General features: G+C 56.1%; 2 protein-coding genes and 1 non-coding gene across 3 annotated transcripts in view; 1 reads left to right on the top strand and 2 right to left on the bottom strand.

Annotated features, from left to right (window-relative positions):
• Window positions 1–26858, bottom strand: part of LOC128138545 (deleted in malignant brain tumors 1 protein-like) — a gene marked incomplete at its 5' end in the record, with an annotated part of 387383 nt that overhangs the window by 64162 nt on the left and 296363 nt on the right. The window lies entirely within an intron of this gene.
• TRNAF-GAA (transfer RNA phenylalanine (anticodon GAA)) lies at window positions 13223–13295 on the bottom strand. Its single transcript has one exon. It is a non-coding gene; the product is annotated as a tRNA-Phe (tRNA).
• On the top strand, window positions 23651–24574 carry LOC128138585 (olfactory receptor 14A16-like). Its single transcript, XM_052779790.1, has one exon. The coding sequence runs from the start codon at window positions 23651–23653 to the stop codon at window positions 24572–24574; it is 924 nt and encodes a 307-aa protein (XP_052635750.1).

Below are 26858 nucleotides of genomic sequence, written 5' to 3' on the forward strand. Positions count from 1 at the left end.
CCTCCCCCCGAGCAGACATCAGAGGGATCTGGACAGGCACCAGGCATGATGGCAGCTGCACCATTTCTGTGCTCTGTGACATCTTCTGCCTAAAATGAACCTCCAACACCCCAGGAACACCCCTGGGAGCAAGGTGCATTTCTGGCTGCATCAATGTGATGGTCCTGCCTGGTCCCAAGCTCTGCAGAGACTGAGCAGGCTGCAGCAGTCATTATCATCTGGGCCAGTGCTGGAACCAAACTATGCACACTACTGCAGTGCTCGGGGGACCATGCCAGGCAGTGCAGGGCACCCTGTGCAGCAGCAGTTTGTCTGAGCGGTGCCTGGTGCTGTGACAGACACATACCCTCGAGTGCTGTGATGGTGTAGAGATGGGGTGCGTGGGGGTCTGGATGTGCCTGTGTCACCAACACTCCCCCAACAACTTCCTCTGGAATGTGCAATGGGCAGTTTGGTCACAGCTTGCTTGGCGGTGATGTGGGACATGGGAATTTAACTGCCAGAGGGCTCTGGGAACTCCCAGTTGTTTTGTTTTTTTTCCAGAATTTGTCCGGCTGGTGGAAGGGAAGAGCCGCTGCTCAGGACGTGTGGAGATCCATGATGACAACCAGTGGAAAAGTGTCTGTGATTCACACTTTGGTCCCAAAGCTGCTGCCGTGCTCTGCAGGGAGTTGCAGTGCGGCGTGGCCCTGCCTGTCGCTGGGCCAGCTCACTTTGGAGAAGGGGTCAGTCCCATCTGGGATGGAGAGCTGCAGTGTGTGGGGAATGAATCCCGCCTCTTCTCCTGCCGCAGAGGGTCCTCCAGGGACCAGCCCTGCACCCACGCGAACAGCGCTGTTGTCACCTGCACACGTAAGGACTCAGGGAGGGGTGCTGAACGCTGGGGTGAGCTCCAGCCTGAGCGGGGACAGGTTGTGCCTGTTGAGACAAGAGAAGTGGGCTGTCTGTTCCCACAGGCTGGCAGAGAGGTGACCTTCCTGGGGGATCCTATACAGGGCAGGGCTGGGCTACTGCCCAAGGACAAGGAGGGGTCATGGGTTGGGAGGGCTCAGTGGGATCATCGTGTTGTTCCACAGGGGACACAGAAAGGCCCGAAGGCAGAGGATAAGCTGGGTGGAGGGCAGGGCAGGTTGTGGTCCAAGGGAGCTGGGGGCTTTGTGGAGAAGCAGCAGTGTGTGCTTGGGGGAGCCTTGGTGGGGCAGGTCTCTTCTCAGGGTGCTGGCAGGGGAGGAGCAGGTGCCCTAGGTGGGCATGGGCCAGGGGCAGGTGGCAGCTGGCTGTTGGGGTAGAAGGAGGTGCCAAAGGCTGTGGGGCCACAAATGACCCAGCAGGGCCAGAACTGCAGCCCCCAGCCTTGCAGCACCCGTGAGGATAGAAGGGACCCCTGCACTGCCCTGGGGACAGACTTGGAGGCGAGTGGGCTCCCACCCTGGCACCTCTGATGCACACTGCTGGGGCTTGGCGCTGTTCTAACTGGTCCTGTGTCAGTGTTTGAAGGTGCTGTGGAGGTGAGGCTGGTGAATGGCGGCAGGCGCTGTGCTGGGAGAGTGGAGGTGAAACAACAGGGACAGTGGGGGACGGTGTGTGGTGACGAATGGAGCATGACCGATGCAGCAGTGGTTTGTAAGCAGCTGGGCTGTGGGTCTGCTGTTGGAGCTCCTCAGTATGGACACTTTGGGGCCAGGATCTGGCCCCATTTGGATGGATGATGTTGGCTGTAATGGCACTGAGTCTGCCCTGTCTGACTGCAAACACAAAGGATGGGGTGAAAATAACTGTGAACACACTCTCGATGCTGGAGTGACGTGTTCAGGTAAGTGGACAGCCTGTTCCTCACCTTTGGGTCTGGGATGGGCGAAGGGACCGTGGCTGTGCCCTCAGGGAGCAGCAAGTGGACACCAGAGTAGGGCCCAGTGATGCTGGTCTAACTGCCAGGCTGGGACTGTCATTGCTGATGTCCCCAGTCCTTGGGGAAGGCCCAGAGGGAGCCTACCCACTGCATGCACAGGCTGGTACTGAGATATCCCTGGGGCTATGAGTAGTCCTGTGGGGACATGACCCTGTGCAGGCAGCACTGATGAACTGCCCAAGCCCTCCTGCCTGCCCATGGTTCCCCGTGCTGCCTCATGTCATGGGGGCTTTGGCAGCAGTTACTGATCCTCATCTGTGCCTGCTGGTCTCTGAGAGCTGGCATGGACCCAGTGAGAGTCTCCTGCCCCTCTGTCCGGCCATCCATCTGGGTTGTGGACACCTCCAGGCAGAGCACTGTGTCCCTGACTGAGGACACCCTCCCCCCGAGCAGACATCAGAGGGATCTGGACAGGCACCAGGCATGATGGCAGCTGCAGCATTTCTGTGCTCTGTGACATCTTCTGCCTAAAATGAACCTTCCAACACCCCAGGAACACCCCTGGGATCAGGGGGTGCTTCCGGTTGCATCAGGGTGATGGTCCTGCCTGGTCCCAAGCTCTGCAGAGGCTGAGCAGGCTGCAGCAGTCATTATCATCTGGGTCAGTTCTCCTGGATCCAAACTGCTCACACTACAGTGGTCCTGGGGCGACCACGCCAGGCCACGCAGGGGACCTTGAGCGGGAGCAGTTTGTCTGAGGAGTACCTGTGGCTGTGAGTCTGCGACAGACACATACCCTCGAGTGGCTGATGCTGTAGAGATGGGGTGCATGGGGGTCTGGATGTGCCTGTGTCACCAACACTCCCCTAACAACTTCCTCTGAAATGTGCAATGGACAGTTTGGTCACGGCTTGCTTGGAGATGATGTAGGACGTGGGCATTTAACTGCCAGAGGTCTCTGGGAACTCCCAGTTGTTTTGGTTTTTTCCAGGATTTGTCCGGCTGGTGGAAGGGAAGAGCCACTGCTCAGGACGTGTGGAGATCCATGATGGGGACCAGTGGAAAAGTGTCTGTGATTCACATTTTAGTCCCAAAGCTGCTGATGTGGTCTGCAGGGAGTTGCATTGCGGCGTGGCCCTGCCTGTTGCTGGGCCAGCTCACTTTGGAGAAGGGGTCAGTCCCATCTGGGATGGAGAGCTGCAGTGTGTGGGGAATGAATCCCGCCTCTTCTCCTGCCGCAGAGGGTCCTCCAGGGACCAGCCCTGCACCCACGCGAACAGCGCTGTTGTCACCTGCACACGTAAGGACTCAGGGAGGGGTGTTGAACACCAGGGCTGTGCCAGGGGTTGGGGAACAGATCAAGGACCGTGCTGGGCCAGGTGTGAGGGCAGGAGGGATGATGGGATTGTCTGCAGCATGAAAATAGTGCAGAAGAAGAAAGTCATGCTGTCCATCTAGCTTCTCCGCCAGCTACTGAGGGTACAGGAGCACCAATCCACCCTCTCTCCTCCTCCTCTGTCCCCAGAATACACAGGGTTCAGGCTGGTGAACAGCAGCACAGCGTGTGCAGGGAGGGTAGAGGTCCAGGTGCTGGGGACCTGGGGGACCCTCTGTGCCTCCCACTGGGATCTCTCGGATGCCCACGTTCTCTGTCGTCAACTCAACTGCGGGTTTGCTGAGTCCGTTCCTGGAGGAGAGCATTTTGGGAGAGGGACTGGCCCTGTCTGGAGAGACTCATTCCACTGTGATGGGACAGAAGCCCATCTGGGACAGTGCCCAGTGATCACCCTGGGGGCCTCACCATGCTCCCACGGGAACAACGCTGCTGTCGTTTGCGCAGGTGAGTGCTGGAAACATGCTGCATAACACCATTTGCCCTTTGTGTGTGACGTGGCCACCCAAAGCAGGGGTCCCACAGCAGTGCAAGGCTGAATTTCTCCCTGGAGAAACCCTGGCTTCCCCAGGAGCCACCTGGAGGGCTTTGCCTGCTCAGAGTGACCGCTCTACTTTGGGAGAGCTGAGGGCTGAACGGAGGCAGGCATCTGCCCCCAGGGCAGTGGCTTAGGCCCCAGCACCACCAGCAGGCCTGGGCTCCTCCATTCTCCTACTGTGGGACAAGGCCAGAGCAGGGCTGCAGGGCTGTGCTCCATCCCTCTGGCTGCAGACAACTGCATCCCATCCCCAGAGAGAGCTCTGCAGAGCCTCATCCCACCAGCCAGGCAGCAGGTGCCTGGGTGCCCCCAGCAGCAGCAGACCTGGCTGTGAGCTGCAGAGGGGACCCAGGTTTTGCCCTCGCTTCTCATCAGCAAAAGGCTCAATCTTGTTGTGTTTGGTGGGAAAATCCCCCCTCGCCCCGCTCCCTGAAGGATGCCATGCTCCCCGGTGCCACCAATGGCTGTGGCATCTCTGCTCTCCCCAGGCTCAGCCGGCTTTGCATCCCTGCGGCTGGTGGGTGGAGGGAGCCGGTGCGATGGACGAGTGGAGATCTTCCAGAACGGGACATGGGGCAGAGTCCTGGATGACCAGTGGGACAGGCAGGAGGCCAGCGTGGTGTGCCGGCAGCTGCGGTGCGGAGAGGCAGGGACAGCCTACAACCCCCCAAAGCCTGAGCGAGGGACCGGCCCTGTGGGGCTGCGAGGCGTCCGGTGCGCAGGGCACGAGGCCAGCCTGGCCCTCTGCAACACCTCCCTGCCTGAGAGTGCACCGGCAGCAGGGGTTGCGGAGGACGTGGGAGTCATCTGCTGGGGTGAGCGGCGCTGCACGGGCCCCCCAGGTGATGGGGTGGGTGGGCAGCCGGCCCCTGACAGCAACTGGGGTTTCTGCCCACTACAGGGAGCCGGAGGGTCCGGCTGGTGAACGGGTCCGGGCACTGTGCTGGGAGAGTGGAGATCTACTACCAGGGCATCTGGGGGACTGTCTGTGACGACGGCTGGGACCTGTCTGATGCCGCCGTCGTTTGCCACCAGCTGGGCTGCGGAGGGGCAGTGGAGGCAGCCGGCTCCGCTCAGTTCGGGGAAGGCTCCGGGCAGATCTGGCTGGATGGCGTGAACTGCTCTGGGGCCAAAGCTGCTCTCTGGGACTGCCCTGCCAGGCCCTGGGGGCAGCACGACTGCGGGCACAAAGAGGATGCGGGAGTCATCTGCTCAGGTCTGTGGTGGGAGCCTGGCTCTCGCGGAGGCCAGGACACAAGGAGAGACGGGCATGGCCAAGGCTGTTCATGGCTGCCTCTGAGCTCCTGCCAGAGCATGTCCTGTGGTCACCCATGCACGGGTACCCTCGGTCCCACTGAGGGTCCCTGGGGAGCTCAGCCATCCCCGAGGGTTAGCAGGAAGGGCAGGGTGTCTGTCCATCAGGGGCTTCTCTCTTCCCTTGGGTGCAAGGGGGACGTACTGGCCATGGCCCTACCCAGCTGTGGGCCTGGGGGGTGCAGAGGTGTCCTGGCTCCCACAGCCCCAGACCAGCCTGTTCCCTCTTGGTGCCTTTCCTCCCAGAGTTCGTGGCCCTGAGGCTGGAGAACAGTGATGGCTGCTCCGGGCGCCTGCAGGTTTTCTACAACGGGACGTGGGGCAGCATTTGCTCCAACTTGATGACTCTCGACACAGTGTCGCTGGCATGCAAGGAGCTGGGCTGCGGGGATGGAGGATCCCTGGAAAGAAGCCTGCCTTATGGCAATGTGTCTGGTCTTACATGGCTGGATAACATGCAGTGTGGGGAGAAAACCAGCTCCTTCTGGCAGTGTCCCTCTGCTCCCTGGAACCCACAGTCATGTGAAGACCCACGAGAGGAGATCCACATCACCTGCAATGGTAACTCTGAGCCACCTGGGCACCCCAGTGTCACTCCAGCTCCTGTTCCCTGTTGAGCACAGGCAAATGCAGAGAAAGAGCTTGGAGGGGCTTTTCCTTTCCATGTCAGTCCTTTCTGCTGCTGGTGGCAGAAAAGCCATCACAGCCACACACGTCCAGCAGCAGTTGCCACCCAGGTTGCCAGCAGCGCCTGGGGGAGGCAGAGGCATCTGCAGGTGAGGTCTCAGAAGAGACCAGACAGGGTTCAGAAGAGCCTCCCCTCCACACACACGCTCCTGCTGCTCTGTTAAACAGGGACCTTTTGGGGCTGAGCAGTTGGGGTCCCCCCACAGTCCTGTGCATGTCCCCTCAATGAGCAGGGTTCAATTGCTGCCGTGATCGAGATGGCAGAGGGAGGCACAAGCAGAGATCAGTCCTGCTCTCTTCTGCACCATCTCCCGAACCAGCCCTTTCACCACAGTGTTTCCTTCTTCAGGGAGACGCCCAGAAATGCCCTCGATCCCGCTGGCCCCATGCCCCAACTCCACGAGGTGCACAGGTAGGGAGCTGGTCCTCTGTGGATGCTCCTTGTCTGGCAGGGCTCTGCCTGCTGTCTCAGTGCCATGGGAGGTCTTTGCCTTCTCCAGACAGGGAGAAGATTCGTGCCGTGGGAGGTGAGGACGGGTGCTCGGGCAGAGTGGAGGTCTGGCACCGTGGCTCTTGGGGGACGGTGTGCGACGACTCCTGGGACATGCGGGATGCTGAGGTGGCGTGCAGGCAGCTGGGCTGCGGCCCCGCGGTGTCTGCCCTGCATGAGGCTGCATTTGGGATGGGGACGGGCCCCATCTGGCTGGAGCAGGTGGAGTGCCGGGGGACAGAGCTGTCTCTGCAGGACTGCTGGGCCCGGCCTGGGGATGGTGGTGCTTGCCGGCATAAGGAAGATGCTGCGGTGAACTGCTCAGGTGAGTGGCAGGGCTGGGACCCCTTGCTCAGGTATTGGCAGGGTGCTGGGGAAGACCTTTTGCCCCCTTGGTCCTGGCACGGCCTCTGACCTCCCAAGAGCAAGAATGTTCCTGCAGAGTGCAGGAGCCTGGTGCCAAGTGGGAGCAGCCTCGGTGGAACTGGATGTGTTCTGGCCATTGTCCGTGGGACCCTGCAGCCCCAGGGTTATCCCCTGGGCTGCCTGTGCCCTCCTGCCTGCCACCCGGAGCAGAGTCACTGAGCCCTTTACTGGCCTCTCTTTCTAGCACTACAGGAGGGGCAATTTGGGTGGGATATGTCAGGGACATCCACAGACACACACACAGTGTGTTGGGGAGGAGGCTCCCCGGTACTCGCACACCCACCTTCTCAGCCTGGCTCTCCTTTTCCTCCTCTTCAGCTACACCCAGGACAGCAGCATCCCCACCCCAAGCAGGTAACTTGATGTCCCCCTGCGGCTGGGTATCCCCAGGGCCAGACTGTGACCCACAGCTGGGTGGAAGGGGCTCCTTGCTGAGGTGTGAAACTCCCAGGAGAAGGCACTGGTCTGGTGGTGAGGGGGCTAGGGAAGGTTGTAATTTACTCATCAGGGTAGAAGCTTCTCCATCGCTCATCCCTGGGGCCCTCCACCCCCTGCTGCCTTGCGTGATGGGCGTCAGGAATGGTGTTTTTTCCACCTCACCCAGGCCTGGTGCTGGCCTTTCCATATTCTTGCCCACACAGATTCCCCCCGGGGCCGTCTGACTGGCAGCAGGAGAGTCTCAGTGCCTGTCATCATCTGCATCATCCTGGGGGCCCTTCTCTGCCTGCTTCTGGCCCTCCTGGCTGGGCAAGCACTAAGCACCAGGGCTGGGCGCAGAGGTTGGTCTTTCCACAGCGGTCCCAGGGGGAGATACCTCCTGGAAGGGCTGCGGGGTGTCAGTGAAGGGCACAGGCAGAGCTGGGGGGATGAGACCGTGTGCTGCCACCTGTCCCATGCACCACCCCATTGACTGCCTGGCCGTGGGGCACCAGCAGCAAGGGGTGGAGAGAGCCCAGAGGTGGGGGGAGGTAGCGATGGGGCGAGGAGAGAAATGGCAGAAATGGCAGAGCGGGGCTGGGAGATATGTGAGCAGAGAGGAGATGGCCAAGGCTGGCAGTGCTCTGGGTAGTGCTGGGGGGGCTCTGGGACAAGGGAGATGATGGGAGGAGTGCAGGGCAGCAGGGTCCATCCCCGCGGTGTCAGGACCCCAGGCTGTCCCCTCTGCCCAGCTCTGCCCACCCCCTGGCAGGACATGGGCCCTACTCTATACCCATGGGGCACATAGGGGAAAGCTCCAGGTGGAGGAAACATGGGAGCTGCTCCAGGGTCAGACAAGGGGTGCATGACCCTGGGGCCAGAGGGACATGACCACTGTCTCCGAAGGGATGATGGGAGGGGGATGCTGCCCCAGATAATCTCCACAGAGATGTTGCCCTCACTGGGGATGTGGCAGATGTGCCTGGACAGTGCAGTGGGGCTGTGCTGTCAGACCAGTCCTGGGCTGGCCCAAGGAACAGGTTTGGGGGAGCGCAGTGAGATGCCATTGCCCCTCTGCCTGTCCCTGTGCCAGCCCTGCCTCTGTCCCCAGGCTCCAGGAGTGCTCAGGAGATGTTCCCTGAGGCTGTGTACGAGGAGATTGGTTACAGCCCAGTGTGGGAGAAGCAGGCGAGGTTTGGGCGCTCAGGTGGGTGAGGGTCATCCCTGGAGGTACATCTGCAGGACCCTTTCCCCTGGCCCCAACCCAGGGCTGATTCCCTGAATCCCCCGGCCCGTGGTCCTTGTGACGCTGGGGCCACGTGGTCTGTGGGGAGACGATCCAGGTCCTGGGCCTGGGAGGGGACCTTTCTCCCCACCAGCTTTGCCTGTCCCGCTGGACATCCCCTCTCTTCCTGCCCCTGCACCCCATCTGACACCCGTGGAGTGAAGGAAGGGGCTGTCCTAGGGCAGCTCTGGGAGCACCGTTGAGACAGGGTTTGCCCCAGGGAGGCAGGGTGATTTCCCAGCCCTCCTCCCCATGCAGCCCCACCTCTGTGGGTCCCCCTTCCCCAGCAGCACTGACTACGAGCCAGGTCAGTGGGGCTCACTTCATAATACCCACCGTGCATCTCTCCAGGCTCCTATTCAGAGGAGTCCCTGACCCAGCTGCAGCCCTACCCTGGGGTCAGCGAGGAGGAGGATGGTCTGGGATCAGCACCAGGTAACAGAGGCAAGAAGGAGTTGATCTCCCTGAAGACATGTGATGGATAGAAGTGTCACTCAGTGTCACTGCTGGAGATGGGGAGGACATGGGGGTCTCCTGTGGTGCTGCCAACACCAGTGTCTCAGACCTGTGTCCCTGCACATCTTCCCATCCTCTGCTGTGCAGGACGTATCTTCTCACTGTCACCAGCTCCCCTCTCCTTTCAGATGTTCTTGTCCCACCTGGAGGTGACCCAGCGGATGGCTATGATGATGCCAGGGAGGTTTCTCATCCGGAGGAGGATGCTGCCTCTGGGCAGGGAGACAGGGAAATGCCCAGGGAGCCAGAGGAGGGTGCAGAGCCCAGGGATGCCCCCAGAGGTGAGAGGCAAATTTAGCATTGCTGGTTCCTGGGGTGCCATCCCTGGTGCCATTCAACTCTCTGCTGTCCTGAGACCCCAGCCTCCTGGGAAGGGGGAACCTGTCCCGGGAGTTTTCCTTGGAGGGACTAGGGGTGGGAGAAGGAGTTGAATGTGGTGAGGAGCAGGGAGGAAGATGATGTATAGACCCCCTGGGGTGAACTGCATTGTCCTGCCTTGCTGCTTGCAGGGCCCAGCCTGCACTCCCAGAGAAGTGCTGGGGTCCCTGGAGCTGAAGGAGGCACGTGGCCCCTGTCCCTGGGGAGCATGGGCTATGATGATGCTGAAGAGGTGTCTCTGGCACATCCCCCTGAGGACACAACGGCTGTGACACCGGAGCTCTGTGCACAACAGTCCCAGAGCCCCAGGCCATGAGAGCCCAACCCTGCTGTGCAGCTGGGTGCAGCCAGGAGGGAGAAGAGGTCTGTGGAGCTGGGAGAGCCGTGAGCACCAGGGAACCATGTCCCTTGTCCCATTGGCAGCAGAAACCGCCTGGAGTTTCCTCTATTTTTATTCCCATTTTTATGCTGTGCATCATCTTTGTTCATAATACAACAGCTGTGTTCAGCTTTGACCCAGAGCTGGTGCTTGCCTGCCCAGGTGTCAGGGCATCTTCCTGAGGCTGAGAAGGAGGAGAAGAGAACAAAGTCACAGAGGTGGGGAAATGGGCATGTCTCAGGGACAGCAGGCTTGGGGTCAGGCTGTGGGGCTGCGAGAGCCCATGGTCGCTGGGGAATAATCCTGCTGACAGAGACATTTCCATCCTACTGGCCACAGGCAGTTTCTAGTCAAAATGGCTCTCTGATAGGTCCCGTGATGCACTGCAGTGGGAGCACCCATTTCCTCGCCCTAGGGTTTCCCAGCTGCTCTTTGCCCCAGGCTGGTCCCACAGTGCAGAGGCCATGACGGAGCTGCCGTGTCAGGGTAAGCCCTGTCCTGCGGCCCCACAGAAGTGAGCCCTGAGGTGGCCGCAGTGCCCTGAACACCCCAGCCAGCCCCAGGGGGGAACATGGCCCATGGATTACCTCCCACCATGGTTAGGAGGCAGCTCTGCTCCCCACTGCCCCAGCACAGGGTGCAGAGCTGCTTTCTGGGACACATGGGGCTGGGATTCCCTCTCCTCATGCTCTGCCAGGACCCCAGTCTCCATGGGCTGCTCCTGCTGCCTTGGGCCCGTGCAGACCCTGAGCACTCTTGTCAAGGCACTGAGCTGCCATCTTCCTCAGCAGAGGCTGTAAGGCCCCACGGCAGCCCTGGGACCCCCTCCTCCTGCTCTCCTCCAGCCCCCACCCCTGCCCTCCTGCTGCCTCGCCAGGGATGTCAGTTTGGGTTTGTGTCAGGACGGTACTTGTGTGCAGGAAGATGAGGGATGGGAGCAGGGGGGGACGGGGGCACCTTTCCCCCAGCACTGTTGGAGGGCCAGGGGGAGGAGAAAAGATCCCCAGGAGATGTGTGCTACAGCCAAAAGCCGTGGTCCAGTCCCTGGCCTGGAGAAGGGCTCATCTGGGAGGATGCTCACGTGGGCACGTTTCCATGGCTGAGGAGATTTTGTGTCCCTCCCCTAGAAGAGGCACTGCTGGGAGCTGAGCCAGGGTTCCTCTCCCTTGGCTGTGGCTTTCACCTGCCCAGCGGCCATGGGCAGAGAAACTTCTTATGTAGCAGCCAGTGACACCTGGGCAGGACGTGGCACCCAAACTGCCCTCCCTGCTCCTGCTGGTGGGTCTCCACACCCCTCCGGCACTTCCCCAAAAGGCTCCTCTGCTGCGGGCTGGAAGGTGCATTGGCTGTCTGTGGCAGGGTTCCCTGTGGGGAGTTGCTGGAGCTCAGTACTGCTGCAAGCAGCAGGATCTGGCCCTAGAGGAGAAGCGGGGAGGAGGTGCCTGTCGCCAACATCCTTTCCCACTTCAGCATTGCCCCATTCCCTGCTGGGAGCTCCTCCACCCCTGGGGTGATCCTGGGGGGATCTGGGAGAAGCCCAGGCACACATATCTCTCTGCCCCATACCCCAGAGCTCACCTGCTGGCAAACCCCATGGGAGAGCAGCATTCCCAGGGTGAGACCCCCACGGTGATGGGTGACATACAGGGGCACTGCAAACACAGACTCCATCCCCTGGAAAACTCCCATGGGGTCAAGCTCCAGTCCTGCATCTCAGAGAAGGAAGGTACAAAAGTGAAGTAAAGAAGGGGGGAATGTTATCTTCTGAACACAGGATGGTGGGGGCTAGGGACAGTATGGACACTGACGTGCAGACTCAAGGTGCTCCAAGTGGGGACTGGGGAGAGGAACCCAGTGCCTGTCCTGTGCCACCTTGCTGCCAGGTCTGCCCTCCCACAGGTGTAATATTTCTCCCTTACTCTGGCACCTGGCAGACATTTTCCTCTTCCTCCTTAGGGAGATGAGCCACAGGCCTGTGTGTGCTTGAGGGGGGCAGCAGGCCTGAGCAGGAAGAGCCTCTTTCATGGCATTTGGGGACCTGAACAGTCTGGCCCTGCAGGCTGGGTCCATTCTCTGCAGCAAAGCAAGATTGTCGCTGTAGCCCAGATCTGTGGTTGTTCCTGCAGCTCCCGAGGACCTGCCTGAGGGGGGTCACAGTGAGACCCCCGAGTCTCAGCACTGCAGGCCCCATGCTGGGCAGAGCTTGGCTGTTTAAAGCCCATAGGAGAGCAGCCTTATTTCTCTGAGTTTTGGCTCACCAGGGTGCTGGGCATGCTGCAGTGAAAGTCCATGTCTCATGCCCCATTTTGGTTGTGGGGGTTATTGCCAGAGATCAGCCGAGGCACCGTCTCCTGGCCCTCACTGCCTGTGCATGGCTGTGGACAGACCTGTGACTCCCTGATCCTACCAGCACAGGGTGGATGGAGTCACCAAACACCCCAGGAAGAAGAGGTGGGCACCAGCCCCAGCAGTCCCATCTCTGCAGGGCTGCGCCTGACCTCAGCAGATCCAGGTTCCCTGAGCTGAGGCTCTGCTCAAGCCAGTGGCGATGGTGGAAGGAAAACTCCAGCTGAGAGTCCAACAGCCCTGCCCATGCTTGTCCAGCCCAGACAGCCTTACCTGCTGGCACAGAGTGCTTCCCCTGTGGTGTGGGATCTCCAACTGGAGACGTTACAATCTCAGACCCTTACCCCTGGAAAGCCAGCAAGGCAGTGTGGCTCTGGTCGCAAAGGACAACTGGGCTGGACCAGCACACTCACACCACATGTCTCAGTGCAGGCAGAAAGGATTCTTTAGCGTGCTGCTGCTGTCTATCCCCTCCCTGAGGTCTCCTCACAGGCACAGTCTGCTGCCAAGCATTGTCCCTGGGTGGTGGGTGGAGTGGGTCGTGGATGCAGGGCAGTGACCTGGGCTCAGGTCCAGCACAGCTGCCTGCTTCTCCTCCAAGAGGGGGCTCAGCAGAGGCAGCACACACAGCCCTCCCACAGCCCTCCCCACCTCACAGCCAAGCCCTGGGTGGGCAGGGCAGGCCCACAGGGCCTGGAGAGGAGCAGTGCCCGAGCTCCAGCCCACACCTGCCTGAGGCTGGGCAGTCTGGGCAAAAGCACCACCCCTGGAGATGCCAGGGATTGAACCCAGGACCTCCCTCACACGAAGCGGGTGCTCTTCCACTGAGCTCCATCCCCTTGATGCCTGCCAGCTCCTCTCCCGTGATGCATCTATGACAAGGGGAGCAGTCTGTGCACCATCGAGAATGACAAAGAGGAGAGAGACAGGGTCTTTGCAGAGACCCCGCGAAGGAGAGATGCCATGTGCTGTGGAGCAGGGAAGGAGGGATGGCTGGAGATCACCCCAAAGAAGCACTGAATAGAGAGTCCTGTCCAGGGGAAGGCTGGGGGCTTGCAGTGCAAGAGGAAGGCTCATTCTAACCTGCAGATCTGCAGCTACAGTGCATGGGCAGTGCTCTGGCAAGAGGTGAAGGAGCAAGGAGGGCCAGGGCAGGCTGGAAGAAGGCATGCAGTCTGTGCAAAAATCTACAGGAGGAAATCGTTGCTGAAGCCCGGGGTTGAACCAGGGACCTTTAGATCTTCAGTCTAACGCTCTCCCAGCTGAGCTACTTCAGCCCTGCCCCAGCAGCCCTTGTCCCAGTTCCACCCCTGCCAGGCCACAGGCTGACACTCACATGAAGAGAGCTCCTTGGGGACATTCCCAGGGAAAAGCTGTGCCCAGCGCCGGGCAGAGGGGACCTGGCCTCTCCCTGCCTCCATGGCCAGGTAGACTCCAGGTGTGGGGTGGGTGCCAGCTTACAGTGGGAGTGCCAAGATATGTGTGGGGCCTCAGTTACAAAGGTGAGTGGTGAAGGCAAGTGGGCAGGCCAGACACACGCAGCTGCCAAAGCTGAAGGTGGAAGAAGGGTGGGGTTGGTGGAACTACTACCTCTCTCCACAAATGATTCACAAAGTGTCTGATTCCAGATTGGTTTGGGCTCTTTTTGTTTGTTTGTTTGTTTAGGGTGGGATTTCTTGGTTTGTTCTTTTTGTTTTGTTCTGTTGTTTTGCTTTTAATATTATTATTATCGTTATGGCTGTTGTTACTGTCATTCGTGGTTATTATGTTAATACACAAATGTTTGGATTTGTGTCACTTCATCGGAGGCATGAACCTACTTTGTCTCACCTAGTTCCCTTATAAAAGTGTCTAAGAGTGGCTCAGAGCTGGCCTCTTTCATAGCATCTCTGTAATTATATGGGATCCCCACGGTGCACTGCTTTCGGGCGAGGCTCGTTCCACAAAGAGGCCTGAGGAACTGCACCTCTGAAGTTCCTCTTCCTCCATGTTTTGTGGAGTAAAAAGCTCAAGGTTTGAAGCCTTTTAAAGACATAGGACTGGATTTAGGAGTCACCATTCAGTGTCTGGTGACAGGTAAGGTGATGAGTGTAATTGAGGAATGTACCCAGGGCTTTCCCACAGGTGCCGTTGAAGACACCCATCCTCTAGGAGGGGCATCTGGAGCTGCCTGGAGAGCATGGTGATTGTCCAGTGTCAGCATGTTCCTGGGGTTGTGTGGAGATGGAAGTGGTCTTCAAAAGTGGGGTTCAGGACCTAAAGTGCAGGTGTGGTGGGTTGACCCTGGCTGGATGCCAGGTGCCCACCAAAGCTGTTCTATCACTCCCCCTCCTCAGCTGGACAGGGGAGAGAAAATAAAACAAAGGGGTTGTGGGCTGAGATAAGGACAGGAGAGATCAACTCACCAATTACCGTCACGGGCAAAACCAGACTCAGCTTGGAGAAAATTAACTCAATTTATTACAAATCAACCAGAGTAGGGTAATGAGAAATGAAACCAAATCTCAGAACACCTTCCCTCCACCCCTCCCTTCTTCCCAGGCACAACGTCACTCCCAGATACTCTACCAACCCCCTACAACGGCGCAGGGGGATGGGGATTGGGGTTTACGGTCAGTTCATCATACGTTATTTTCTGCCGCTTCATCATCCTCAGGGGCAGGACTCATCACACTCTTCCCCTGCTCCAGCATGGGGTCCCTCCCACGGGAGACAGTCCTTCTCAAACTTCTCCAACGTGGGTCCTTCCCACGGGCTGCAGTTCTTCATGAACTGCTCCAGCATGGGTCCTTTCCACGGTGTGCAGTCCTTCAGGAGCACACTGCTCCAGTGTGGGTCCCCCACGGGGTCACAAATCCTGCCAGAAAACCTGCTCCAGCCTGGGCTCCTCTCTCCACAGATCCGCAGGTCCTGCCAGGAGCCTGCTCCAGCGCTGGCTTCCCATGGGGTCACAGCCTCCTTCGGGAACCCACCTGCTCCGGCGTGGGGTCCTCCACGTGCTGCAGGTGGAGATCTGCTCCACCGTGGACCTCCATGGGCTGTAGTGGGACAGCCTGCCTCACCATGGTCTTCACCACAGGCTGCAGGGGAATCTCTGCTCCGGCGCCTAGAGCATCTCCTCCCCCTCCTTCTTCACTGACCTTGGTGTCCACAGGGTTGTTTCTCTTACATGTTCTCACTCCTCTCTCCGGCTGCCATTTTCCATCTGTCCCAACTTTTTTTTTCCTTCTTAAAAATGTTATCACAGAGGCATTACCACTATCGCTGATTGGCTCGGCCTTGGCTGGCAGCAGGTCCGTCTTAGAGCCGGCTGGTACTGGCTCTGTCGGACATAGGGGAAGCTTCCAGCAGCTTCTCACAGAAGCCACCCCTGTACATTACCAAAACCTTGCCACACAAAGCCAATACAGCAGGGCATGTTCAGACCTCCTCTGGGCACATTTGTCTTCCTCCCCACCTGCCTACAGCAGGAATTCCCACGAAGGGACACACTAGTCCAGGTGTGGCCACACCAATGCTCCCTGGAGAGGGATGAAAACTCCAGATGTCTGGGTGGCCACGCTCATCCTACTACATTCACCTAACCAGCTGGCCTTGTTCACGGTGAGCGCTCACCACTAGCCTGTATGGTGTCCCTTCTAGTGCCCAGGCCATTCTCCTGAGGGTCACTGCTCATCCAATCAGGTCCCAGTTGGCTCTGGTTTATGGGGTTATGCTTCCCCCAGTGCAGGACCAGTCACTTCTTGTAAAACTTAAGAGGTTTCTGTTGGCTGAATCCCAGAGTTTGTTTCTCAAGGTCTCCCTGGACTGAAGTTCCATTTGGTCCACTCTTAATGCTTGCATGGAGGTGGCTCACCCTGGTTGTGGTGAGCCATCACCACAAGAGAACGGCATGAGGAGTTGCAGGGCACTACAATAAAAAGAGTTACTGGTTTTTTACTGTGTGAGAGACTGAAAGAGTTAATGTCTCAAACATTGTGGTGGGGCAAGTTCTGCTTAAAGACAAAGCCTGCACAGCAAGGAAACAAGGTGAAAAGCCCATCAGCTCAGACATCAGCAACAGGAGGGGGAGGGCCTCCTGGAGGGTGTTCAGCTCCCTGTTCTGATAAGCTGTTCTGATACAAAGATCAAACAATGGCCACATCTGCAGGGAAGGAGAAGTTACTCCCCAAAGGACCCCCAAGTCCAAAGGCTCACAAACTGCTCATTAGCCTAATAAGTTCAAGTGCCCACCCGAAGGAGGGACAAGGATGACAAAAGGACACAAACTGAAGCCCCAGGTGCTCAAGTCCACCGGGACGGGACCCCTCGGCTGACTGAACCAACGCTGGACACAGGGCCGGTGAAACCTTTCTCTCTTCCTTTTTCTCTCTCTGTCTTCTTCTCTCTTTCCTTTTCCACAATCCCTACATCTCATCCATTTCAAGACATAAACCATTGACCAAGTCTGAGACTAAGGGTGCATCCAGCTGCCCCTGGACCCTTCTCTGAGGAGGAGTCTAGAAAGCAAGGGGGTCTGCTCTGAACCTCAGGACTCAATGGGAGGGATCTCCTTATTCCCTCAATTGATGTATATGGTTACCCTGGGTTACATCGGTTTACAGAAATAGCCTTATGCCAATTCCTGTTGTGGGAAACCTGGCCACCTCCTACCATGCCTCCCCAGTTCAGTATGCTTCTGTCAGGAATAAAATCTTTAACTGATCATTTGGTGTCCTTTCACCTTAAATTAGCCCGAAGGGAATTTCGACTCCCTGGTCTGTCCAGTCTGGGTGGTGACACAGGGGAACCTGCTGAGAAACAGGCTGAAGGTATCCCTGATGTTCCCTCCCTCAGCTGGGGAGAGACACTTCTTTCCAGAAATAAAATTCTGCTCTCAGAGACAATGTTACATCTACATGACAACTTTTGGGTCTTATAATTAGACAGGATACCCTTAGAGTGAAAGGCAGGGATCTCCTTTACTCCTGCTGAGGGAAGGGATCCATGGGTCAATGGAGGGGGTCAAGGGATGTCAGGGAGACACAAGGGGATGGCAGATAGCTTTAGCAAATCCTTACAATCATGTCTGAGCCCAGAAATGGAAAGGGTTGATTTCTGTGTGTGGAGGAGGAAGAAGAAGAGGAAGATTGTCCTGGGAAGATGGCAGGAGGGAAGGCCCTTCCTGTGCAAACAGGAATGATAGAGACTTTTCCATCTGGTGTGCATGGCTCAGCCTGGCAGAAGGGCAATGCCCACTGCTGGGGGTGAAAGTGCTCAGTAATGCCCCACGAACTGACATGATCTTTTTTCTTCCTTCACTTCCCACACTTGGATGGACCTCCAGAAAACATCCATGAGCCTGGAGAATGCACAGACCTCCTGGGCTGATGTCCCATCACTGCAGGGGAAGAGGAAGGGTTTCTGAGACACAAGGGCATGCAGGGAGAGAGTGGGGGGGTTGTGTGTTAAAGGCAGGAAGATGCCGTGAAAGAGCGGGGAGTGGGAGGGTGTCATGCTGTAGTGAAATAGGTTGAGTTTTGATTTTGAGGCAGCAGAAGGAGGATGTGCAGTTTACTGCTAGGATGTGGAAATAAATAGAGGATTCAACTGAGCTTGGGGGCTGGGACATCTTGAGTGACTGAGGAGCATTAGCAGGGCTCTGGAAGAAGCTGCACAGGTTATCAAGAATGCACAGCCTTTGGCAAAACCTCAGAAAACCACAGCTTTGAGTTTTGAAGAAATAGTCAGTGAGGAAAGAAAGTCATCCGTAAAGCTTGGGAAATCATGGGGTCAGAGCGAGGTGAGGAAGCAGGAGTGGGGGTTAAAATCTGCAGAGAAAGAGTCACGGGCATAGAATAGTGTAGGACAGGCTGTGTTGGGGATGGCCCCTTTGCGAGGTCAGGGATCCCCCAGCAGAACTGAAATCCTTGTCCGTTTGCCTCTGGCTGCTGTCTCTTCCACTGTAGCCCCTGAGAGGACACTAGTTCCTTACAACCCCAGCGCTTTGTTGCCTCCTCACCCCCCGTCCGTAGAGCCTGGGAGGAGTCCTATCGCTGTCCTGCACTTGGCATCATCGCACACCCCCACATCTCACTGCTCCCTGCAAGAGTCCTGAGCATACCGTGAGGGAAAGGATCCCCATTCCTAGGGTATGGGGGTCAGCGCTTGAACATCCTGCTTGATGAAACACATCAAGGCCATTCACAGCTGCCTGCACGGTTGATTTTCAACCTCTAACCAGTGCCTCTGCGTCCCTAATTCTGCAGCCCCCAGGGACAGTCACCTTGTCATCTCATTCCCTCCATGATTGCTTCAACTATGGCCCTCAGTGGGACTAAATAACACCTTCAGAAACTTGGAGATGTGCTGCTGACTTGTGCTTCTCTAGACGCCAGTGAAATTTTCTTTCAGTATCTGCAGTTCAGAAACATGGCACCAGAGGGCTCATTAACATGCCAAATGCCCTAACAAGCCAAGCCTCTGGGCATAACTTTCCTTCCTTCCTCAGTTCTTAGGTGGTTAGTTTGAAAGGTTTCTGGAGTGCAGTCCAAGAGTGCAGTCCAAGTGAAAAGATTTCAGTACCAAATATCAGTAAGAAACAATTTAATCTTTTTCCGCTTCTTATTTTTCTGCTCACACATTAAGGGATACCAGCAAACTGCAACTGATAGTGACCCTCAGCATCTCCTAATGGACTCTGAATATGCAGAGAAGCCAAGACCCTGTATGTCAGACACTCTATGGGCAGTCTTTGTCCCTGCCTCCAACCCCAACACTTCTCTCTTCAGCCACCTGGACTTACAGCACCTTTGCTCAATTCTGAGCTTTCTCCACTACAGTCTGTAGCTGCATGTTTCAGCCCATTGACACCTGCTTCACTTGGAGAACAGGCTGCACACAGATACAGAAGGATGTTTCTTAATTGCCAAAAACCAAAACCAAAGGAAGGCATGTTTCAATAAAAAATAAACCACCCTCCTCTGCTGTATATTAAGTCCACCTTACCTCATCTGAAGTCTACTTTCCATAGTGGATGGTCTTAGAGGAATAGAAAACACATTTTTGTGTCAAGCACAGATCCCAAGAACCCCAAAAGACCTCCCTGTCCCAGGCTCTGTTCGTCCATATTCACTCACACTGAGTCACATGCTGAAGTCAGGAGCTCCCTCCATTCACAGAAGCAAGCAAAGAGACAAAGTGAACAAAATGTTTTCTTTTGAATAGCCAAATCTGCAGTAAACACAACATATCTGGGTTACAAGAGCATCATCAAGTAGAGTCTGCAGCATCTAGACCCACTCATTTCTCATTCTTCTCCAGCACTGGACACGTCGGGTGCAATTCTCCAGGCTTGCCTTTCTACTCAGGGGAGAAAAATCAGTTGTGTCAACTGAGATGCTTTGGCCTACCCTGCCTGTCCACCAGCTCCTGCTCCAGAAAGGTTCCTGACAGCCCTGGCTCACATTTCCCAGTGCCGTGTGGGGTCTTCAGCTACCCCTGGGAATCTTGGAGGCTGTGGCCATCTCTATGTGGGCAACTGCGTCAACCCCTGAAAGAAGATTTAGGCAGAATTTGAAACATGCAGAAAAGATGTCGTGTAATATGTGTGTAAGTATTCTTTTTGACAACCTTGACACTGACCTGTAAATTCTCATTATTTTTTCACAGACCATGGATATGGACCAGTAAGCTGATGACACATTCTCTCCCTCTATGTATATACATATTTATACATCCAGTCTCTTTGGAATAGTAACATTTGAGTTTGATCAGGTAGCCCCTGATTTGATTCCTATCCACCGTTGCCTGTTTTCCACCCGAGTCCTGCCTTGAGGCACCAAGGCCTGGGTGACCTTGCTGGTGATAAGAGCACATAAAATCTCTCAGATCTATCTATACATACTCTTACTAAACTTAGGAGTGATCCCATATAATCTTTACTTCTTCTTTGCCTGTCCCTGAAGTAATAACAGCTCGTTATGGTGGCGTTTAATTTCCTTTCAAGTTTCAACTCAGTTTCGATATAGGTCATTGCCATGCTTAGAGGATGCTGTCCTTGAGGAGCACTGTATGAAGCTCTGCTGCCCGTCAGTGCTGGTGGCCATGAGACCCCACTAAAACTCCCCAGAATAGGCCAAAGTCTGCTCTTCTAATGTTCGGCATCTGCAGTCTTCTATTTTCCTTCCTCAGTGCCCTCAGGAGCTCGGACCTCACTCTTTCATTTTCATGACTGAAAAGGCTTACACTGACCTTCAGTTCCCTGGCCAGCTCTGCCTTGCTGGCAAGTATCAGATCCGGGTTTGCATTACCCTTGTTGGCCCATCTGGCAGCTGTGTGAAGATGTTCCCCGAAGACACTCCAGAAACTGCCTGGACTGTTTGCATGCTGCTGTGTTCCCCTTCCAGAAAATGCCAGGGTCGTTAAAGTCCCCAGTGAGGCCCAGGCTTCTACATCCAGAAACTTCCTTTGGGTGCTTAGAAAAGACCGTGCCCACTTCCTCACCCTGACTGTGGGTTCCTCAACTCCAACCACAATGTCACCTTTACTGGCCCCTCCTCTGACCCTCACTCACAAGGGCTGACCCAACTTCTCACTGGCCCCAGTAAGGAGCTCCATACATCCAAGCAACTTCTTCACTTGGAGGGAACCCCACTCCTGATCCTTCCAGCCTGTCTCTCCTGAGAACTGGTACCCATCCATTGCAGCACCCCAAGCTGTGTTGCTTGTCCCACCATGCCTTGGCAGTTCCTTTATGGATGTCAAAAAACACAGGCTCCAGCTCGTCCTTGTTGCATCCGTGGCTGAGGGCATCAGTGCACATTTGGGCTGTAGCACCTCAGCTGTAACACCAGGCCAGGCTCTGACTTGTCTTAGGGAAGCTGGTCCAAGCGTCTAAGACCCCGTGTGTGCAAAGGCTTGGCTTCAGAGCCATGCCGGAGTGTTTGGTGGATGGAAACATAAAGCTGAAACTGGATGCCAAGACAGTGAGCAAACTCTGCTATCCCCAAGGACAGAAAGAAGAAGGGCTGGGAAGGGCAGCCCTGCCAGGGAATGGGGTTTTTGTCAGCGGTGGCTCTACTGCCCCTGAGGGACTTAGGTGGAGGTGAAGCTGATCTCTAGGAATGACAAGGTGCTACTGACAGGCCCCCTGTGAAAACTGTTGGTCATTTCCTTGACTATGTATTCAAGGGGGTGAGTAAATGTAGGAGGAGAGAAAAAACAGAAGTTTGAAAGTGCAGGCATATGCGTGGTGACCCCAGTGTGATGTTCTTCCTGTCTAAAGATGGGACAATGAAAAGGCGATTCTTGCACCTCACTCTTTCAGATAGGAGAAATGTCACTGCTGAAAGAAGTGTCTCTCCCCAGCTGAGGGAGGCAACACCAGTGATTGCTTCAGCCTGTTTCCCAGCAGGTTCCCCTGGAGCCCCAGGGACACCCGGAGGGAGCCCAGAGGGGGCAGAGAAAGTGCTGCCTTGGGCTGGTCCTCTGCTGCTGAGCTGGGCTGGGCTCCTGGGCTGGAGGGAGCTCATGGCAAGCAGGCAGCACTGCAGAGAGACAGCTCTGCCCAGGAGCAGCTCCTCTGCAAAGCGCAGCAGGGCTGAGGGTACTGCCTGCAGGCACCGAGGGGAGAGAAGTGAGGCAGAGAGAGATGTTAAGCGAGTCTGGGGTGGGAAGACAGAGAAGAGCTCACCTGGAGACAATTTTTCACAGCCCTTAACAGGGTAAGTGTCTTGCTGCAGGGCAATGCAGCTGTGGTTCCTGGAATGATCTCCTGAAGCTGGCACATCCCACAGCCTACAGGATCTTTCAGGAAAACTCTCACAGTTTGTGCAGTGTAGAGAAAAAGTACGTGCATTGGAGCACAGCTTCCCTGCTGCACCCTCAGAGGGACAGGGCATGTCAGCTGCCTTCACCCGGGGATGGCTGCGGAGTGTGAAGCTGGGTGTGCAGCCAGGGGTGCCCAGGGCTGTCCTTCTGAGCAGGGTCCCTGCACCCCAGGGGGCTGTGTGCTGGGGCAGGGACTCTGCCGCTGGTCAGGGTAAGTATTCTGCCTGCCTGGGGAGCTCTAACAGCAGACAGAGGAAAAGCTGTGGGTGGAAAAACAACTTGCAGCAGGGCAGGGTTCTTCTGCTGACAAGAGGGTGCTGTGTGGGTCAGGGCTGCTCACAGCTCCAGATCATCCCCAAGACATCTCCAAGGGCACTTTTCAAGGGCAAGGTCAAAGGTAGGATTGCTATAATCATAAGGAGCTTTCCTGAGTTTGTACTTTCTGTTTCCTACTCTTAGGGAATTTTCAGGAGAAATGCAAAAGGAGCTGTCATGCTTGAACAAGTCACTGGGACTCCTGAGCTGTAACTCTGAGGGATCAGTAAGTCTGATAGGAACCTCCTGAAGTAGAGCACAGGGACTGAGAACAACTGCCTGGCTGTGTTGGTGTCTGGGAGGCAGCAGGCACAGCTGGGTAAGGGTAACTCCTTCTTGAGTGCCCGGCTGCCTCTTCCCTTGTCTCTCTGAGCCAGATCCTCACTCTTTTTTTCCTTGTTTCTCCACTAGTCTGTGTTATTGCTACTGTTATCTTTTTCTGGCTGTCTGTTTCTCTGGAGTGGGAGTTTCAGCTGCAGAGTCACACACTGATCTTATGTGTCCTCCCATGCAGGTGTGTCCATGGGAACAAGGTTACAGGTGTCCAAGCTCTCCTCCAAGCTATGGGCAATGCAGCCTGTGTCATTCCCTAGGTAATGAGCTGACTCTCCCTTCCTGAGATACCATCATCAGGACATTTGGCTACCTCCTTAGGGTGACCTTCCAAGCTGTGAGCTGCCCTCCAGGATGCAGGTCTGTCCCATAGCATCTTGCTGTTACCTGAATTCCCAATGCAAAAGCACAGAGTCACCATGACTGAGGAAATGCAGTTGGGATTGTGAAATGAACCATGTGTGTCCTTGGCAAGAAGTGGGGTGCAGAGACCTTGAGAAAGGGGGAGTCACTTGCTGTTGGACAGTGGGTCTCTGCACTCAGTAGTGCCTGGAGTCTTTTCATGTTAACATGGGGGTGTGATACCCACCATCTCAGAAAGGTGCAAGCCCAGGGTAGCTGGCAACAAGACAGAGTGACAGACCAGCTCCCCTCGCTCTGCACTGCGGTGCAGGCACTACTCTTTCCTCGCAGGACCCACTTTATTTTCTCTGAGTGCAGCAGAAATGATGAGGATTTCTGAAATCCAAGACTATTACCAGGTGAGATGGGGGAGAGTTGTAAAAAAACCCCTCTCAGACAATGCTTTGATTGTGTTTTCATAGCCCTGGGAGTGCAGATGTTGACAAACACTTTTACATTAGGATTGTTTTCATCTGACGAATTCAAACACCAGGACTGACCCTCCTGACTGACACCATTCCCAGAAACCCACTGTTGCAGAGCAGGGCTGATTCCTTGGCAGCCAGTAGGCAGAGGTCCTGATCCTCAGGGCACACTCAGCCAGCACCAACCACAGCTCCAGCAATGGAGCTGAACGAAAATATTATTGCAATAGTAAAGGTGCTGTGAACGTGTAGTATGGAAAATGGCTTTGATTTTGGTTAGAGACTAATGCCCTAACTTGTCACTGCCCTTTCCTCCCTGTTCAGTGCTCCACACCCACAGGCAGCAGATGTCCAACAGCAGCTCCATCACTGAGTTCCTCCTCCTGGCATTTGCAGACACGCGGGAGCTGCAGCTCTTGCACTTCTGGCTCTTCCTGGGCATCTACCTGGCTGCCCTCTTGGGCAATGGCCTCATCATCACCGCCGTAGCCTGTGACCACCGCCTCCACACACCCATGTACTTCTTCCTCTTTAACCTCTCCTTCCTTGACCTGGGCTCCATCTCCACCACTGTCCCCAAAGCCATGGCCAATTCCCTCTTGGACAACAGGGCCATCTCCTACCCAGGATGTGCTGCACAGGTCTTTCTGTTCATCTTTTTGATCTCAGTGGAGTATTTTCTTCTCACCGTCATGGCCTACGACTGCTACGTTGCCATCTGCAAACCCCTGCACTACGGCACCCTCCTGGGCAGCAGAGCTTGTGTCCACATGGCAGCAGCTGCCTGGGGCACTGGTTTCCTCTATGCTGTGCTGCACACTGCCAATACATTTTCAGTACCCCTCTGCCAAGGTAATGCTGTGGACCAGTTCTTCTGCGAAATCCCCCAGATCCTCAAGCTCGCCTGCTCAGATGCCTACCTCAGGGAAGTTGGGGTACTTGTAGTTGGTGTCTGTTTAGCTGTTGGGTGTTTTACTTTCATTGTGCTGTCCTATGGGCAGATCTTCAGGGCTGTGCTGAGGATCCCCTCTGAGCAGGGACAGCACAAAGCCTTTTCCACCTGCCTCCCTCACCTGGCCGTGGTCTCCTTGTTTGTAAGCACTGCCATGTTTGCCTACCTGAAGCCCCCCTCCATCTCCTCCTCATCCCTGAACCTGCTGGTGGCAGTTCTGTACTCGGTGGTGCCTCCAGCCTTGAACCCCCTCATCTACAGCATGAGAAACCATGAGATCAAGGATGCCCTGAGAAAACTAATCACTGGATGCTTTTGAGAAGGAATAAACTGCATGTTGTCCTTTGCACAGGACTCATAATATATCTCATTACAGGCCCAGCCTCTTCTCGTGTTTCTTTTCTGAAGTTTTTTGGTTTCATGCTTTCTTCGTTTGTTTTGTTTTGTTTTGTTTTGTTTTTTTTTTTTCATTTGTTTTACTCATCTGAATGCTTTCCACAAAGAAATGTCTTTATTCCTCTGGTTTCTAATTCACACTCTATCCAGATTTTCTGTGACCTGCAGGCTGTGCAAATGATGAGCCGTACCCTCTGTGTATTTAACCAAAATAAAGGGCCCTGCAGTGACTTGCTTTTCTGAGATCCTTCCTCCAAGACCTTCTCTGCAGCTGCAGGGAGCAGTGCCTGTGTGCAGAGGGGAAGAAGAACAGAGTCCCGGCACAGCAGCACTGCCAGGGAGCACCAGCGCTTGGTCTTTCCCGAGCTGCTCTCTTCCCACTTCCATGCTTTCCTTCTGAACCCTTTGGTTGGTGGAAGGCCTGAGTGCTCTTCAAGCATGGTTACAGTCCTGCTGTGTGGCAGGCCTGTGGCCGCAGGCAAGGACAGGCAGTGGGCACTTGTGTGACAGAGCTGGCCTCCATTGCAGCATTTCCATCATACAAGGGGGTGTCCTCAGGCCTTGTGCCACGGATGCCCCCCCAGCCCTGGGGCTCACCCCTCTCCACCCCCGAGGAGCTGCTGTGCCCTTCAGAGGGTCTGGGGCTGTGGGGTGAGTGCCCAGAGCTCTGCAGAACCCTGTGGTGGGCACTACTGTGGGGCTATGCCAGACTGGGCTGTGCTGGGGAGAGGGCAGGAGAGGTGGAGGGAGGTCAGGGGAGGTGGGGAGAGTTTAGGGGGAGCTGGTCTGAGCTGGAAAGTGCCCGGGGAGAAAAATATCAGTGTATAGCTTGCAGTGTGTGACCATGCAGGGTGAGGACTGACACCGGGGGTTTCTGGTGCACAGGCAGGGCTTGTGGCAAGCATGGAAGACATGCTGGTGCAGAGGAGAGGAGGCCTGTCTGTGCCCTTGGTTGTGTGGACAGACAGGGAAGGTGCCTCTGGGTTTTTGTCACCCCCAGCATATCTTTTTGGCCACTTCCAGCACTTGCTGGTCACTCCAGTTTACAGGTGAGTTTTGCTGTGAGGCCATCTCCATCTTCCTGGTGGGCCAAGGGCTGCTTTGTGGGAACAGACAGCCCTGCCCAGTCCCGCTCCTTGCCCAGACCCTGGCAGACCCTGGAGCAGAGCTGTCTGCAAAGCTCCACATGGGACAATGCTGCAGCAGGGCTGGGGTCGGGTGCTGGGTAGCTGCAAAAGTAGGAGGGTCATGGGGGAATTGTAATCTGAAGGCCGTCATAGGGCTCACAATGGGGGGAAGTTTCCCACCCCTGACTCTACCCTCTCCCGTGCTGTGCCTGCACATTGGGGCTGTGGGACCGTGTATGGGCTGTGGGGCTGGGCCAGCACAGGGACAGGGCACTGACAGGGGCCACGAAGCAGCTGCCAGGCGCTGTCAGCAAGGACAGGTACAAAGCAGGAATTTCTATTGCCTTTGTTGTGGAGGTAGGTGTGTAGGAGAAGAACAGCTCCCCTGGAGATGCTGGTTGCAAGGGAATTCAGAATCAAACAGAAGAGCTTTGGTCACTTCTGAGAGACCAAGGCTGAACAAGGGAAATGCAGGGCTGCTGCTGAATGGGGAAGGTGATTTAAGAAGAGCAGACACAGCTGGGGCTGAAGGAATGAATGCCTGCTGTGCCTGAGTCTTTACTGAAATGGTCTCCAGGCCCCTGTGCTCAGGGAAAGGATTCAAGGGAGAGGAGAGCATGCATTGGCAGGAAAGTCAGGAAATCCCACAAGGACTGATGCCAGTTTCTGCCCCTGCAGGCAACTAACCCTGGCAATGGCACAGGTGGGGGGCTGCCTGGCTGGAAGGAGGCGTTTTGGAAAGGTCTTGGTGGACAGCAAGATGGACAGGATGCAGCGGTGTGTCTTGGAAGCAAGGAAGGACAGGAGCACCATGGGCTATATGAGCAGGAACATGAGCATCCCGTGAGGTAACAGATCCCCTTTCCCAGAGGATGGGGGTCAGGGCTTGGCCATCCTGCTTGGTGAAACACAACAAGGGTTTTCACAGTCGCATTCCACGCTTCATTTTCCACCTCCAAGCAGTGCCTCTGACTTCCTGCTTCACCAGCCCCCAGGGATGGTCCCTTTTCTGGTCATTCCCTCCATGGCCTTTTCAGGGATGGCCCTCACTGGAACACACTAACGCGCTCGGAAACTTGG

The sequence above is a fragment of the Harpia harpyja genome, unplaced genomic scaffold, assembly GCF_026419915.1.
Source record: "Harpia harpyja isolate bHarHar1 unplaced genomic scaffold, bHarHar1 primary haplotype scaffold_55, whole genome shotgun sequence".
Taxonomy (NCBI): domain Eukaryota; kingdom Metazoa; phylum Chordata; class Aves; order Accipitriformes; family Accipitridae; genus Harpia; species Harpia harpyja.